The sequence below is a fragment of the Saccopteryx bilineata genome, chromosome 11 (assembly GCF_036850765.1).
Source record: "Saccopteryx bilineata isolate mSacBil1 chromosome 11, mSacBil1_pri_phased_curated, whole genome shotgun sequence".
NCBI classification, from domain to species: domain Eukaryota; kingdom Metazoa; phylum Chordata; class Mammalia; order Chiroptera; family Emballonuridae; genus Saccopteryx; species Saccopteryx bilineata.
The window spans coordinates 54,055,475-54,073,615 of NC_089500.1; the positions used below are offsets into that span (position 1 = coordinate 54,055,475).

The 18,141-nt window shown below is 46.8% G+C and overlaps 1 protein-coding gene across 3 annotated transcripts in view; it reads right to left on the bottom strand.

The window, feature by feature from the left end:
- L3MBTL4 (L3MBTL histone methyl-lysine binding protein 4) overlaps positions 1-18,141 on the bottom strand; it is a 398,557-nt gene that overhangs the window by 24,407 nt on the left and 356,009 nt on the right. For 2 of the 3 annotated variants that reach the window (XM_066247317.1, XM_066247315.1), the window contains exon 15: positions 1,236-1,405. The exons of the other annotated variant lie outside the window; for it this stretch is intronic. In XM_066247317.1, the coding sequence (XP_066103414.1) occupies positions 1,236-1,405 (170 nt within the window). The remainder of the gene's footprint in view (positions 1-1,235; positions 1,406-18,141) is intronic. 3 annotated transcript variants of the gene reach the window in all.

An 18,141-nucleotide genomic window follows, 5' to 3' on the forward strand; every position in this document is an offset into this window, starting at 1 on the left:
AGTCGAACTCCCCATTATGTGCAGTGTTGTTTCAAGGGCAAAACCATACATGATTTGATTATAGAGACAATAGGTTTTAACTCAGGCAGCTTGGTCATGAAGCTGATGCATGCTTTGGGGGGGAGGGCCAGATTTTTGCATATGCTTGATCACGTTTAGTCATTCTCCCCAAACACCCAGCCAGCTCCTGGCATACTCAGTCTACTCTCTGTTACCAGGACTATGAGGCCCTGCGGGGGGAGAGGGAGCAGAGGTGGGCAGGCAGAGTGTGCTGGGGAAAAGCTGTCAGTCCCTCTGCGCCATGTGCAGGAATCCTGGGCGGGGCGCTGGCCAGGGGGGCGCCACCGGGCAGAGTCTGTGCGGTGCCTGGGAGAAAGAGGCAGGAGCAGGGCTCACTCCAAACCTTGACGTCTGGGTGGCCTTCACCGTCCACTGCTTGTCCAAGGCCGGAAAGGAAGGCTTTAACCAAGATTGAGTTGACTACAGTAAGTGCTCAATCAACATTTGGTGACTAATTTAACTCCAGCTCTAATCTTGTTCTTAGAGTAACCCAGGTTTTTCCTCCATTCAAAAAAATTAAGGCTTAACTAGTGCAAAAGAATACCTTTATCAAAAGGAATGTCAATCAAAGACATTTTCTTCAAAAGATAATTGTTTTTAAATATGAAAAATTTCATTATTAAACACTAATATTATAAGGCAAGTTTATATTAAAATCAAATCCATTTTGTTCTCTGGTACAGCTCTTGCACAGCATTGTGATCTAATTTGCTTTAAAATTTGTGACTTTGGATGGACAAATGGGCAGCACAAAGGGGCTCAGTGGTGAGAACACAGATCCTCAAGGTCCCATGGGCACCAGCAGAGGGAGCCCCTGGGGACACAGAGCCCCTGGGGGTGGGTGCTCGCCCAGAGAAGCTGCTGCCCAGGACAGGAGCTGTCGGGACTCAAAGCTGAGATGCTTGTACATTTGGGCTTCCTCAGATTCCATCTGCCATGTAAGACTGGACGCTTGGACCCTCTGCTTAAATGAGCCACAGAGCACAGAGATGATGCTGCGATATGGTTGGGGAGAGGCGGGCAACCCCCACTGTGATTTCCAGATTTCCTCAAAACCATGCCTGTGTCCTCCCTGAAATGTGGATCTTAGATTCGAGACAGTGAATTCAGTGCCTGAGAGGAATTCTCAGCAGCTGGGCACGTGCATCCCACGGCCCCAGAGCAGCTCCACTCACCTTATCCACTGTCCATCGGGCCACCTCCCCTGCCTGGACGTCAGCCACGCCTGGAAGCAGCTTGCAGTGCTGCTCCCTGCCGAGCGGGAGGTCCCGGAAAGGGTGGGTGGACGCGGATGACATGGAGACTGACCGGTGCAGCGCCCGCTGTGTCTGCTCAGCCAAGTACTCTGGGGAGGCAGGGTGGGGAAGCGCAGACGTGAGAATCAGTGAGCAGCATCTGGGTCAGCCTCTCGTTACAGAGGGCCAGAGTCAGGAAAGTGCAGACACAGTGGAAAGCCCGGTCTCCTGGTCACACAGCATCCCTGCCAGAAGTCCCGAGCACAGCCGATACCACTGTTCTGCTTCAAAACAATGGTCATGAAAGCCGGCTGTTACATAAGGCCCTGAGGACTGTGGCTAAGCAAGTTCGCATAATCTCTGTGACACACTGTTTGATGCTAACGAAGAGCTGGCTTGTCACTGGCACTGGCTTCTATCTCCCTAAATCGGAGTCACAGAAAGCACAGAGCCTGGCGGATGTGACTGTTAAGCGGTGGGCACACAGAGATAGGCGCGCGCACACACACACACACACACACACACACACACACACAGAACGATTTCTTCCTGGAGCCGCTCCTCAGGTCTCCAATGAAGAAATGAACCCAGGTCCACACCTGGCTTCATAGGTCCCCTGGGGGGCAGTGAACGTGGAATGCAGCACAGGGTCCCCTTGAGAACTTGGGTGGCAGCTGCTGCTGCAGCTCCCAGCAAGCCGCGATGACCTCACAGGGCTTTGTGGAGAGCAGCCGCAGCTGAGGTGGGGCTACCTCGCCCAAGTGCCCTGAAAACGGTGCTCTTGTGGGACCTCAAGCACTCAGCGTGCCACGGTCGGGTCTATGGCGTGAAGAGCAACAGCTGCCGCCGCCCAAGGTTGGCTGCTCTCACCAAGGAACGAGACTTTCTTTCTCCTCATCCTCCCCCCCTCCCCGCCTTTCGGAATTAGCTTTCCACCTGCAGTGGAGAGTAAGGGGTGACTTGACTCTCATGCTATAGCCGACATTCAGGTGGAGCCATGGGTCCCAATTTTCTTATTTTGCTTTGAATGTACAAATGGGCATGGAACAAAAACATTTTAGCAATTTCAGAGAAAATTCATGCTTTTATGACTTCTTTTAATACATATTAGCGAAATAAAGTTGTTGATATTTTACGAGACTCTGAAGAGACTGTCCACAAAAGGAAATATTTAAGCCCTTCAAAAGCCTACTTTTCCTAATGCAAATGGAAGGTTAAGTAATGCGGCAGCCGCATAATTTAAAATCTATTATGATGATTTGTGTTTTACTAATAGAATCTGAAAAGCTATTATGCAAATATTTCCATTCCAATTAATTAACCGTTTTCAATAGGTGAGGCTGAGACGCGATAGTAATCAGAGAGGCTCTAACTGTGAAGGAGCCTGACCATCAGTCCTGGCTGCCCGCACAGACAGCCTGCGTAGGTACCGACGCTCGCTCGCTCTTGACACAGATGATGAGACAGCAGCCGCGTCGCCTCCTCCCCAAGTCTTCTTATGCTCCAGTTGCAAGCGGCAGCAAATTTGTCTCGAAACGTTGATAGTCCAACACTGACCTTTTCAGTATGTAAATAAGTTATCTCCCTCCATGGAGTGCAGGTTCTGAAGGGAAACTTCACATCTCTTTGAAAAACCAGTGTGTTTACAAGTGGGAATGTTCTCTAATCAAGTTGTCACGCTGGACAAGGAGCAGTACCAAACAGGCCCTGAAAAGCCCAGGGTGGAGCATCGCGAGGCAAGTCTGCAGCCACAGTGACGCAGAACCTCCGAGGCCGATCCTGGGGGACCGAGAGTTAAAGCTAGGCACTCTCGGGGATTAAGACCTGCGCCAGAGCCTGCCTTTATTCTGGAAAAGAATCACTGCGTCAAGCAGTCGTTGCTTTTGCTGAAATAACATGGACTTAAAAGCCAAAAAACAGCCAACACAAACCAAAAACACATAGGTATCTCTAACCCAAGCCCTTTGTAAATTAATTATGTATAGTTTCCAAAATGTATAGGACTCTGAGAGACACAATTAATGGAATCTCGTATTTTGGAGGTACAGAGATGTTGAATGATGATCATCAGATGCCTATAATCCACAAATAAATGCTGAAGGTATGCAAAAAACCATTGTGCACCCTAGCAATAAAATTCTCCACACTATAATTTTGGAAGTAAATTGCTCTGGCTGCTGAGGCATCCGTCCCCTTGGAAATGAACCGAAAGGGTGGTTGCCAGCCCTGAACAGCACTGAGGTTCCCGAGCTCATTGCTTCACGTGGTCTGAGCTCTGGAAGACGGGACTTCATTCAGTGCCAGTAGCAGGATATCGTTTGGGTTACAGCTCAAGTCGGCAGCCCTAGCTTTACGCTGCACACTTAAACTCAGGTTGGCTCTTTGCTGTCTATGGCTTTTGAATTCTGTTAACTGTGTCCTTAATAAATCAAACTATCTCTTTGAATGGAGGTGAAATGTATGGCTCTCAAAGGATGAAGAGAACTGAGTGGGAGCAGGGCCCTTTATGTCATGGGTGGTGGGAAAGGCTGCAAACACCCGCTTTGCTGCAGAGGCCCCCGCAGGTGTCTGTCTGCCTGCAACCTCGGGTTTCGGGGAATGCCTGCTAGCACCAGTTACATGCTGAACACAAGAAGTACATTTTTGTTATTAACGATTTTACTATATAAACTTTATATCATGAGATGGAAAGCCCCAAAATGGAGTTTTCCTGCTCAGAAAGACCTGAGTTAGGTTAGAGAGAGACCCCGACTCGGGAGTTTGGATAACCAGCTTGCCGTCTCTAAGACCTGACTGGAGCTGACAAGACCCACCAGCAGAACCACGGGAAAGGGAGGGGGGAAGAGTGTGCAGAGGGCTCACTTAGAATAGCCCCGGCGCACGACGGCCACTGACATGGCAGCCGCTACTCTAAGCTTCCCTGGAAGCTCCCACAGATCACGACTGGTTGTATGAAGGGAATCTGCATAGTTAGAAATTGAGAGAAGGCAAGAATAATTTTCTAATAGTATCAAAAGAGGGGGGATGCATTTTGGAGAGTGTTTTATGGTGTTTGCTTTGCCTTCTTTGTATCATTTACTAGGTCTAATTTCTTCCAAAGCTGATGGTTTTGGGGTGAAATTTTCAGGTTTCGCTCAGAGAATGCTAGGGCAGGCTTGCTTCCAGGACTGTGCATCCAGGGAAAGGGGGAGTTCTACACAGCTTGCCTGGCTTTGAGTCCTGGTCCCCACAGCGTTGCCGAATGAATGCCCTTGGGTGAGATACTTAACTTCTATGTATCAAGGTTTTTCATTGAGTCGGTGGGATTAGAACAGCTCCTGGTACATTATAAGTGATCAGTCCATGTTAGATATCACATTACTATTATATGATGCAAAGAGATTATAAATTGTAATAATAGTGAATAGGGGGACGTAAAATATTTCCAAAGTTAGTGTTGGCTAGATTGGCCTAAAATCTTTGAAAGATTGAAACACAGGATCTTTAGGGTTCAGATTTAATGCCCAAGTGGTCCTGGGTGGTCACCAAAATCATTCGCAGAAGTCACAGAGGAAGGAAATGAGAGTGGGAACACACAGGGTGCCGCCAGTGCAGGGAGGGCGTCTGTTTCCCAGGCCCTAACAAGGTTAAAACGCACTCAGCCTGCCAGCTTTGAAATCCTGTGGCTTGCTCTTGACAGACATTTAAAATGTGAGATGATTTGCATTATTTTTAATTCTGTGCATAAAATTAGACTTTTGAAATTATCCCACTTAAAATTTTGCATACATTTTTTATCAAATGTGAACACACTGATTTAATTGTTACCAAGCCGGCACAGTTCATGTCATATTAGATTTCATTAAGTAATTGTTAATAAGTTAAAGAGCATAAGCCTTTGATGAAAAGGGTATACTTTCCTCAGAAACCACTGTCATTAAATCAAATGGATCAGATAATTCTATCTCTGGGCACTTTAAATAAATAAACAGTCTTCTAGATCAGTGGTTTTCAACCTTTTTACCCTTTGAGATTGGTGACCTAGCTGGCCAGAAACGGAAGCACTCAATGAATAAAGTTTTACCGCGCATAACAGTGCAACAGGGTATAAGCTAGCGCTTGATTTCCAAACTCCACATGCACGATGCATTGAATACTGCATAAGTGTGTCTGAATGCTTTTTGTCTATTGCGCATGATCTGTAAATGCTCTGACGGTGCAAAAGGTTGTTCGAATGAGCCTACATGTTCCGAAGATATCTAAGACAATCTAAATAGCATTTTCATCAATGATACAGGCTGATAAGTGGTGATCACCCTGAGCATAAAAAAATGTGACTAAGGTCATTGGGTATATAATTTTTGTACAACATTGGGGTGGTTAATTCTTTTGTGGAGTGGCTTGAAATTTCCAGCAGACTGGCAGTGGTCTGTGGAGCGGAGGTTGAAAAACACTGTTCTGAATTACAAAAGAATGTCTACCATACAAAGAGCACAGAAAAGGGTGGTTTTGGGTTTTTATTTTATTTTTTAAAACTGGGTGACTTCTGTATTTCTCCCGCTAGGCCGAGCATCCCAGCCCTGTCTCCACCCAACACAGCGGAGGGATGCGGGATGCTTCTCAGACACGCTGCCCCTCTGTACCAGTGATTCCTATGCAGCTACCCTGAAAGTTCACAGGGACACTCAGCCTGGGAAATCAACCCTCCTTCTGGAGGTTTTAAGATTTTAATTAATCAAAATGACCTCTGCACCAGAAAATGAAACATATGTATGACCCTGGCTTTGCCTCTAACACCACTGTGAGAGTGACTGGACATGACTATGCACGGCCCCTACACGCGAGGTGCTGTTACCCTTCCAGAAAACAGACTGATACAAATGATACAACACTTGTCACCTCAGTGATTTGCTATTTGTTGAATAGCTGTGTTGGAAGAATTTTTTGCTACAAGTTTTCTCTCGTTGGGTATTTCTTTTGGCTTATATGCATTTTTTTAAAAAAAAATATAATGAAGCCCTGATTGGGTAGCTCAGTTGGTTAGTGTGTTGTCCCAACATGCTGAGGTTATAGGTTCAATCCCCGGTCAGGGCACATACAAGAATCAACCAATGACGGCATGAATAAGTGGAACAACAAGTCAATGTTTGTCTCTCTCCCTTCCTTTCCCTCTAAAAGTCAATCAATAAAAAATAATAAAGTGTATAATAATATCAGTCCAGGAGCTTGGAGATTTGGAGCTTTCTTGAGTTTCTGAGGCAGGATCTTCAGCTCTGTCCCAGGATCCAGGGAGGCCCTGGGCTGGTGCGCAGGGGACTTGGCTGTGGATCTGAGTCCACTCAGCAGCATCAGTGAGGAGCAAATATATATAGTTCCAGTTCCAAAAGTGTTGTCATTCCTTTTCCTGCAGAGGCAGTAACTTGCTGGAATCCAATGGACTCCCTGATGTTGGTCTCAACAGTAAGTGCTCTGTGCTCCTGCTCTTGAACATGGAGAACCCCAGCTAGGTGCAGACCCGCTTCTCCAAGTCCACGGGGACAGCCAGACCAGGCCAACTGGATGCGTGTGACTCAGGGGCAGCCTTTCAGGTGAAATGACCAGACCGTGTACAGGACCGGCTGCTTTGTGATTCCACAGGCTTGAAAAAATATTTCGCTACTAAAAATCTTTACTTCACCTGAAAATAAATGAAAGCAGGTGCCTGATTTTGCCTCTGCCCCTTGCTCTTGTCCCTCTACCAATCCTTTCAAAGGACATGTTCTTAAATATGGCTGTTTCTTCACAAAAATTCACATAACAAAACTAAGTGAGTCATAAATGGTAACCAGAGACTTCATAACTGGGCTTGAGTTACTTTTAATCTCACTAAAAATGGAGACCCATTTCACCAGTAACATTCCTGTGCTCAGCTCTAAAGATAAGGAAGAAACAAGATAAAATTGCAGGTACTCTCGATACCCAGTTGTGTGAGTTTTCTCGCCGACTGCACGGTCTGCAGCAGTCTCCGACTCACACTCCTCACTCACGGGGAAGTTACTCTGCTGGCGGTGTGCGATCCAGAAGTGCTTCTGCTGGAGAAGCAAGGACCAAGCTTTTCTCTTAGTAATGTCTTTTCTTCCTACAATCTCGTAGTTCCAAGGGCTACGCACTTAATATGGTTGGAGGGTCATTGCTACGCTGCGTCACCTTCTCTTGATAATGATGGGTTTGGGCTTAGTCCACTCTCATTTTCATTGTATTTTTTTTTTTTGCCCATGTTCCTCAAAAAAAAGTAAAAGACAACGAATAGTGCAAACATGATCAGGAGACAACTTGCTGTAAGTCCACGGAAGCATCCTATGCAGTCGTTTGATTTGGACTGGCTCATGGCGCTAGTTCTTAATGCTGTCAGGCTATACCAAAACAAGCAGCTGACCTGTTTGCTGTACTATGTTCTGTTCTCCCGTAGCTGTATTGTTTAAAATTCATAATTTACATCTATTAGTGCTTTATGATTGTAGCTAGTTTTTTATTTATTAATTTTTTAGAGAAAGGGAGAAAGGGGGAGAGAAAAAGAGATTGAGATAAAGAGAGCAAGAGAGAGAGAAACGTTGATTTGTTGTTCCATCCATGTATGCATTCATTGGTTGAGTTCTGTGTGTGCCCTAACCAGGTATCACAACCTTGGCATGCCAGGACAGTACTCTAACCAACCGAGCTACAATGTCAGGGCTTGACTGTAGCTATTAATCACTCCTCATCACAGGCCTGTTTCTTGCTTATTTTAAATAAATGTGAGAGACGAAGCATAGAAAACACAGAGGTTTTCCAGGGACGTCCCAGGGGGCTAGCAAGAGAATCACAAGTTGAATGAAGAACACTGAATGCTCTAGGTCTGTGCACTGTCCAACACGTGGCCCTCAGCCAGCTTACACAGCCATGGAGCACTTCCAATGCGAATAGTGCAAACTGAGATATGCTGTAAGTGTAAAATATGTCCTAAGTTTTGATGACAGAGTAAAAAAAATATAAAATATTTCCATATTTTTTTCTAAATCTTGAACTATATGTTGATACATTTTGGATATATGAGATTAAATAAAATATCATTATAGTTCATTTTACCTGTTTTGTTATATTATTTTAAATGTGGCTACTAAAACCTTGCCCGCAGCGTATGTGGCTAGGGTTGTATGTCTAGTAGGGCGGTAGGGTCGGAAAGAATGCTGGGCCGCGGCCTCTCTCAAGGTCTGCCCTTGGTGCTGGGAATTGCTTGGTGGTTGGGTGGAATTATCACGAATCTTGTTGAAGTAATGACCACGTGGCTCCAGGGGTCTGCCTTTGGCACAGCCCCGGCAAGTCCCAAGAGCGGGAGACAACAGGGAGACCTGAGACCAGGGACAGGGCTTCATGCAGGAGAACCTGGCTGGAGCAGGCGACGAGAGCCCTTGCTTCAGCGCACAGTCTGCTGGCCGCAGTGAGTGGTCTGTTTGGCTCACAGCCCATGTTCCACAAATGTCCGCGGAGGGGCCGAGCCCAGGACTGACTGAATGGGTGCATGTATATCAGAAAGTAGGCTTGTCCTTGATTACTACAAAAGCAAAGAACGACTCTCAAAATTAGATTGGGAAGCATTCAGATTTAGAGCTACTTTCTCTAAAAGTGTTGATTCAAACCTTTAAACCAGGCATCCTCAAACTATGGGTCCGCGGGCCGCATGCGACCCCCTGAGGCCATTTATCTGGCCCCCGCCGCACTTCTGGAAGGGGCACCTCTTTCATTGGTGGTCAGTGAGAGGAGCACTGTATGTGGTGGCCCTCCAACGGTCTGAGGGACAGTGAACTGGCCCCCTGTGTAAAAAGTCTGGGGACCCCTGCTAAACCATTAAATTCGAAAGGGGCTGGGGCAACCCAGCGCTCTCTTTCTTCACCGGGCCTGGGGCACCCAGGGAGGAATAGGGAACAAGAGGTGGGAAGTTTCTGGCCTCCCTTTTCCAAGCAGTCCTCTTCAGTCGTCCAGGAAAAGCCCAGCCTGCCTTGAGGCCCCACCTTTTGGGCTTTACAACGCACTGCCTCTTCTCAGGGACGGGCCTTCCCGCCTGAGTCAGCCCTGTCCCTTGTTCAGTGAGGAGCGCATGACCAGCTCACGTCAACCCCAGGGCTGCCTTCCCTCGGGGCCGGGCCGGCCGCAGCGCAGACGTGGGGCCTTGCCCTCCGGGTCTCCTCCTGCTGCGCCAAGCGGGTGTCCACAGACCCGGAGGCCCCTTGCTCCTCACGGCCTGCTGCTGGTCTCCGGCACAGTTCCTACCCAGCAGGCACCCAAGTGGAATCCGACCCCCACCAGGCCCCAGACTGTGCCCTTTCCCCTGCACGTCTGTCCCTGCTCCCACGCACAGTGACTGCTCCTCTCACTCCCAGGCCGTCCCAGTGTGCTCTGACCTCAGGGTGCGCCTCCATCCACCAGTGCCTGCTGGCCTGCGGGACACAGACTTCCTGCCTCCACAGAGGCCCTTTCGAGGTCCCAAACATAGAAGGGTAGCAACGAACTAAGTCATTAGTAATCAGAAGTGGCAAATAACACACATAACCTAGAATGGGACTCTGTCTCCCGCTTCGTGAAGAGGTTAGCCCCGGGCTTTTATTCCCAATGGCAGAGTTTTGATTCCTGTTTTAATCCTATTTCAGCAAATACCCTTTGTAAGAGATTCCTAATCTGAGGCATCTGTCCATCCATCCGGTTCTCAAACTCAGAGGCTCGGGGCTCCCTGGCACGGAGACCCTCAGGCCTCCTCACGGCCCCGGCCCCCTCCCAGCTCATCAGGGGTGAGAGATGCCCCTTCAGAGTGGCTCCGGGGGGAAGCCCACCACTTGCTGCCTTATATTGAAATGATCGGTCTACTTTGCAGTCTCTGTGAGCGGCGTATACACTCGAGGACAGTCATTTCCAACCATGCTATCATCCCTGTCATGTTGTACAGGGATGACACGTGGTTCAGCGCTGCACAGGTGCTTAATACCTGGTGCAGCTGCTGAGCCACCTGAGAATTGTGCTGTAGGGACAAATGACGCAGTGGCAATGCTAACTTAGTCTGTGCCCGTGACAACAGTGAGTTTCCATGCTGTGGGCTCTTCTTTGCCAAATATATTTATTACTGAAAGGCTGGGGATGGAATCTAAGTAACTCTGTTTGATATGTAAGAGGAAAATATATCCTGGCTTCATTTTAACAATATGCAGAAAAACCTCTATTAACTTTTGATATACTGTATTAGTCATCCAATAAAAGGCTTGGATTGCAGAATGGTTTTTTTTTGATGGCTAAAGGTTAACCTTTTAGTTACACAGCTTGAGACATCACTAATTCACTTCTTTTGATTGAACCCCACAACCAGTCACTCAGCATGTATTTTTTTTATCCTCTGTAAGACCTTTTTTCTTCACTTGTAAAAGTGAAACCATCATTGAACGAACACTAGAGTCAACTTGATCAAAGGCGGGAGCAGCTCTTCTCACAGGAGCACGCTTCCCTGGTGGCTTCCCACCCTGACTCTCCACCTGCAGCTGCTGGAAGACAAGCCAGGTTTGGGTTGACGTTTACAAATTGAACAGCCCTACCGCCTTTATACGCATGCCAATGATACAAATGAAAACACCACCGTGCGTGAAAAAACAAACAGTTTAACTGTACGTTCATTCCAGCATTTGGATGGTGGTACTGGATTGAAAGGAGCAGATGGATTTGGAAGCAAAACCCTTTGAGCTGAGGGCAGTGTGTGGGCACACAGTGTGACTGGTGTGGAAGCCAAGGCAGGTCTGAGTGCCAGGTTCTTCACTCCCTCGGCCATTATCGAGAGGTTGAGAGGGGCACGTGAACTAATTTAACAAGTTCTAACCCTTAAAGTCTCACACAGCCTCGCTCTGGGAGAGCAGACACCACCTGCTATTTAACTTTGAACCTCTCACTCCCCACATGGCAGGAGGTGATCAACAGCTGTTTGCTGACAAATAACAGGGCAGGTGTAAGGGTGGGCAGGGACGCTGGAAGCTCCCCACTTTGCAGGTGCCACGAGTGTACCTCTCTGGGCTTGGCCTCCTTTTTCTCTATATCACCTTGTTTCCAACCACTGGGCACACACACACTCTTTGGGCAAGGAGCTGGGTGCGACACCTGATTGGAGAAACCCCAGGACTCCACAGTTGCCTAGGCTCGCTATGAGGCCCAGCCCGCCCAGGGCTCAGCCCTGTGTCTGCCAGCCAGGAGCGGCCAGTCGCAATGACAAGAACTGCATCAAATGGAGTACACGCAGTGGCCAGTGCCACCGGGGGCTTCAGAGAGCTTGGCCAGCAGCAGTCTGGACTTCAGACTAGCTGGGAACAAGGGGACAAACATTTGCTAAATGTCTCTTATTGTTTATTCTATTTACCTCACACAACCTCAGGAGGGGTGGTGCTGGAGCCCTCCGTTGCAGGTGACACAGTGGTCTCAGAGACACTCGGTGACTTGGTGGAAGCTACTCAGCAAGGGGAAGGGCTAGAGCCTGAGCCTGAGCCCATCACGCCAGGGCGTTCCTTTCTCTGAATCCTTCAAAAGTGGGTCCTTTTGGACACCGCCTTTCTACTTCTGTCTAAAGGTTTAGAGGCAGAGTGACACATGGGGGTAGTTGGATGTGGCTTCATCATTCTAAGAAAGACAGACTGCCTCTTCTTAAACACAGAAACTTTCTACGCTACAAAACTAAGACCACTCTGTCTCCAGACAGGTCTTTGGAAGTATGGTTTGATTGATCTCAAAATAAACACGCTTCCAGGAATGCTCCCTAGGTCCCATGCAGACCTGATCAAAGAAGCGCTTGGAACTCCGGAGAGAAGAGGGACGCTGCGCTCAGGCTGGAAGGAGGCGAGAAGCCCCAGTCCTGAGCGCGCCAGCAGGATCTGGGAACAGCATGCTGCTCACCCCTCCGGGCCTGGCGGCCTGGCGCCGAGAGCGGCCGCCTTCCTTGGCGAGGCACTCAGCACCGGCACGGCCGGGTCAGAGCCACGCGCTCTCCTCGCAGAGGTGCCCACGTGCTCACAGAATCGGAGGAATCAGACTATACTGTGGACGTGCGGAGGTACAGTGACTGATCTACATGTCTTGGGAGCCAACTTGTGGGCACAGGCTGGTGCGCTCCATGCCCTGGTGTTCCCGTTAGAACGTGGTCCTGGGAACTCATCCCGCACAGGACAGCCCTGAAGGTCCCGTGTGTCCCTCTCTGCAGGCGTCCCATTCGCACTCTGGGAAAAGCAGGATTTACGGAAGTTAGGTTGCTCCTCATGAATTGACACTGAGTGGCCCCTGTGAGGTGTTTATCACGTCATTTACTTGTGTTCCTTTCTTTTGTGGAAAATAGTAAATGCCATCAACATTTAAGAAAACTGACTTGTCCTAGAGCTAGAGAAAACATTCAGTGACGCCTTCCATGTGGTTACCTGATTCGAGTCTGTCACAAACTGGGTTCTAAGCCTACAGAAGCTGCTCTGTTCATCAATTATTTCCTCTCTTAAAACAAACATCACTTGATAATAGTACAGACAGATACTACAGATACTCTCTGACCTTTCCCAGTTCATTAGCATTCAAAAAAACAGAAAGATCTTGCTGTTTTCAGGGTGTTTGTGTGCGCGCACGTGTGTGTGCGCGCGCGCGCACGCACATTAAAAAAATGGAAAGGGGGAAAAACTTTTAAATGGCAGGAACAAGTGCCTGGCACAAATCACTAAGCAAAGAGATAATGAAGGCATCAGATCAGCCACTACACTCTGCATTTCAACCTTCTTTTGAAAATCGGGAGTCTGGCTGATGGAAATATCAGCTCTCACCTTGTAAGACCCGTGTAGCTTTCTTCCTACGCAGGCTACCCACACCGCCTGCACCTTGGTCGTCCTCTTCACATTTTTCTGACGTGCCCCTTGATAGTCTACCTTGAGAAATCCATTCTTTTATTTAGCCGGTGGGTTCTCTGCACAGTGTAGAGCTACGTGCCCAGACCCATGGAATCGTGGACAGTCAGAGGTTGTTTCTTGAAGATAGGTGTTAGCAAGGAGCCACGGACGCTGGTTTAGTTTGCAGCAGGGTCCCCGTTTCCCGAAATTGACATTAACTAGAGGAAGCACTACAGCACCATTCAGGAACCTGGCTTGCACCTCATGGAAAATGCCCAGCACACAGGTCGTTGGCATGGTTTTGGAAAGTGAAGACTGAAGAACGGGCTCTGTGCAGTTCAAAAACCTAATCAGAATAAGTTATAGTTCAGAGGAATGAAGTTTATGATCCTATCATATTTACAGACTACATTTGATTCAGACGCTAATTTTACCTATTCATGTTTCCTTGCAAAAATGACAGCCCAATATCCATTTTTAAAAAGTGCAAGAGAGTCTGACCAGGCAGCGGCACAGTGGATAGAGCGTTGGACTGGGATGCAGAGGACCTAGGTTTGAGACCCAGAGGTTGCCAGCTTGAGCAAGGGGTTACTCAGTCTGCTGTAGCCCCACGGTCAAGGTACATATAAGAAAGCAATCAATAAACAATTAAGGTGTCGCAACGAAAAACTAATGATTGATGCTTCTCATCTCTCCGTTCCTGTCTGTCTGTCCCTATCTATCCCTTTCTCTGACTCTCTGTCTCTGTAAAAAAAAAAAAAAAAAAAAAAAAAAAAAAAAAAAAAAAAAAAAAAAAAAAAGCAAGAGATTGGATCAAAGATGTCCCATTGATCATGCACCTGGGCAGAGGAGTAGAAACAGGGTGGTATAAGAGATAGGGTGATTAATCTAGGAATTAACTGACGATTGTTTCCCACTTATGTGAATATATCAAAAGATGTAGAATTTGGAAATTATACTTTTTATGGGTGTTAGTAAATGTAACTACTAAATATTTCCAGGTACCTGGTAAGTAACTCCTCCAAGTTTAACACATCAGATATTCAAGTAACTATTAAGGAGCAACTGAGGAGAGAGGCTGAAAGCTGTACAGCTCAGCAGAAAGACAATCTCCTTTCGCCTTTTGCTGAGGCACATGGATAATCACATGGAAAACTGACAGCACTTTGTTATGGGAGTCTCAAGTTTCTCACATCAGAAGGAAATAGTCTGTTGTAAATTAGGCCTTTATTTACAACATGACAGGATCACCTTCCTTGGAATAGTATGGTAAGCCTCTTTCTCAAGTCAATGATGTTTGTATACAAAAGCCTGCCTTACACCTCTGTTGAAAATAACCACATTTGGAATCCGTAATTTTCTCTAAAAGCCTACTTTCCACCTGAAGATATTGTGGAAGTGGTGTCACTAAAACAAGGTTATGTTTTAAGGATCAAATGCAAAAGAATTAGTCACGGGGTAACGGGATTATTGCTTATGAATTAGAGAAGGTGGTTACGCTGACAGAAAACAATGCCCTGTTCTGGACTGTCAACTAGAAAAGGCAAGCTGCTAATATTTGTGCATCTGTGTGGGTGTGCGGGATTATAAGAAAACCAGTGTTTGACAAGAAGAGGGTGGTAATAAAGTCTGAGGAAGACTGCTTCAGGTAAGCTATCACCACACTCCCAAATCCTGTTGGTTACAATGAGTAATATTTAGAAACATTCTGCAGAGCTTCTAATAAATCACTTGAAAGAGAAAACATCAAAAACATGATTGAATGGTGACAGAATACAATGGCAGGAATGGGAAATGTGCCTGAAATAAATGAGAAACACCTCGTTTCTGAGGCCAGACATCCCTCCTGCTTCCCCAGTAACCAGTGAATTTTTACAGAATGAGACTGCCTTCATTTTTCAGTCGTCCTTCGGGCTGATGACCTCATACAGAATATTCCTGATTACACAATGAGGCTGCATGGGATCAAATTTTCTCGTAACCTGGAAATAGCAAGATTGTCTGGAACTCATTTTTAAGGCTATGTAAATTTATTAGGACATACTAATATAATTCTCTGGGGGAATGCAAAGATAATTGTCTGTGGCTACATTTCTGAAGTATGATAGTACTACTGAATCCCATTATTTAACTAGCCCTGATTTTAGAGCACTCCCCACCACAAATGTGTTGTTACAATTTTTCTACCACCTCAGAATGGTTTCTCTTCAGTCATTTTAGTGGTTTCCACTGTCATTTAAAGCTGAAGATGATGAGAGATGACTGCAACTCCAAAGCAAACGTTACACAAAATTATGTAGCTGCAACAATGCAAGAAATCTTTGACATAACTGAATATATGAAAAAGTGCATTTAAAAATATTTCGCAGGCAATTCCATTTTAGATTTTGAGCAGAAAAGGGAGCCTTCTGGATAGTCCCCCTACCCCTCATCTTCATTTATTATTCTGCCAAAGTAGCTACTGTTACTTATGTTCTCATTTCTTTCTTGGTAAGAAAATTAATGGATATGCTAAGATAATTTGCTTTCAGAGTGAATCTGAACCTTGTTTCTGAATCATTTTTTGACTTTGGCTTTTCTGAATCATGGCTAATGATCTAAGTGTCCTTAGGAGAATTTTTCTCAGAGGACAAAAGGATAGGTGTAGATTACTGAACCAACTCATACTGACCAATTCTAGGTAGGGAAAAAGAAAACTGATGCTTGGTCCTCAAAAACTGCTTCCTTAGTAACTAGGAAAACATCCTCAACTTTTCTTTTCCAGGAGCTTCAGATAACAGCACTTTGGGAGGGAAGAATAATTTAATGAAAGCTTTTACCTGCTGGCTGGAACTAAGCAGCCTATTTATAAACTGCTCTGAAATTTCAGTACAAAGCTCTTACCTACTTCAGGTTCAAATGAGAGGGTAAGACAAAGAAGTGAAGACACAAAGGAGAGTCATAAACTAAGGTGGAAGGAAGTACATAATGGATCGAACCAAAGGCAACAATGTAAAAGCTGATACTCGGAAGTCAGTGGGAAACCAGAGACCTGACACAGCCCTGGGGGAAGGTGACGTTGTGGGAGAAGAAGCGGTATTCACCGTTTTGGAGAAGGCCCTGCTCATTCTGTTCCCAATTACTGCTAAAATCCAGTCCTCTTTCTCTTTGCCTTCCCAAGCTGAGCCCCATCCTACGAGGCCAAGGACTCATGCAGTACTTACGAGGTGCCAGGCACTGTTCTGAGCATTTTCGGTGAGGGACGTGAGGCAAGGAGAGAGAAAAATAAATTAGCCTAAGGGATCTTATAGAAAGTGGCTAGGACTCACAGGCCGTCTGGCTTCCTGGCCTGTGCTCTTGACCAGTACATTATACTGCCTTTATTAAGGATCTTACAGGTATTTAAGGTATAAAGAATATTGTCAAGTTTGTAGGCAAGAAATGGTCTGGAAATGAGGGTTTAAATAACACGCTGACAGAGTTACTTTGTATTTGGGAGGTAGGAGGCAGGCCTGAGGTGTGGGATCTCTGGGGTGGAGTTTAGAGCACAGGAGACCAGGACACAGACAGCAAGGGCAGGTATGGGGTTCAGGGTTGGAGTGGGAGGACATGGTCATTGTACACCAGGAGACAGCCTGATTCAGTGGGCAGATTTTGTAGTTAGGGTCTGGGGGATGGATGGTTCAGAGACGGACATTGTGTAGGAGGGACTCTGAGCCTGCATGTCTGGGACCAGCCAGAACCAAGGGGTGCAATAATATAGTCCTGGTTTAGATCTGCAATTAAGAGTGAGCTGGTCAAAGAGAGCAACCGATCTACGACTGTACAGGTGGAGCAGCTGGGTCACCTGGGAATAAAACAAGAAGATGCTAAGACAGGCAGGCCTTTACCGGTCCGCGAGTAAATATATACAGACAAGGATACTTTCACCTGTAAAGCCTTACAGGTTTAGAAGTGCAGTTCACATCCCACGGCATTTGAGCTCCACAACAATCTTGTGAGATTCCGTCGTTCCCGACACGGAAGTTGGCCAGGATTCCTCAGATCTGAGAGTTCTGTCAAGTCCCAGAGCTGGCAAATGGCAGAGGGAGGCAGTCAAGCCAGCAGCTGCCTTCCTCCTCACTGCTCTTTCCATTAACTTAACGCAGGTTTCTCATTTCTACGTGGTGTCCACGTCAGTGTTCTCGCCAACACCATAAAACGAGGTGCCATTTAATAAACCTCACAGGAGGCTTCATCTTCCTGCCTCACCTCTGGTAGCTAAATTTTCTCCCCTTGCCTAAACTTTAATATATGCCCTTTAGAAAGATTTCCATCCTCTCTCTTTGCTAAAATCAATAAATAATTAAAAAAAAAGGATTTCCAAATAGGCATCATTAAATTCTGCTAAAAGCAAAAAGAAGTTCTGTACCAGAGAGCTGATCCCACACGGGGACCCCTGGGTGTGCGTCTGGCAGCTGTGACGGGCAGTGACACAGGGGAGAGTACTTGGACTTGGGCGCAGACCTGGGTTCAGGTTCGGACTCCACTGTGCATTCACTGTGTAAACTTCTAGATGTCAGACTCTTCAGAACTTTAGTTTTTCAACTGGAAACTCAAGTTAGTAGCTCAGGATTGGTAAGGGAGTTAAATCACTTGTATGGGATAATTCCTGACATTTTTATAGGAATTATTCCAAATTTGTCCCCTTCCTTTTGTTTTCTACCTTCCCTTCCAGGCCAGGAATGAGCAAGCAGGTGTTTCCTTCTGTAAGAGGGGAGGTTGGAACTGTCTTTGAACGGTGCCTCTGGTATCTCTGGTTGGCTGAGGCCTACGAGAAGTCTGGCTGTCGGGCCCCAGACAGCGGCACCTTGGAGGCCCGGCAGAGTGTCTGCTCGGTGCTCTCAGACAGTCTCAGTGTGGGGCAGGCTCTGAGCCGCCTTCACGTGGGTGCTCCCCCTCTCGGCCTCTCCTGACTCCCCGGGGAAGAGAAAAGGTGCTATGAAGTG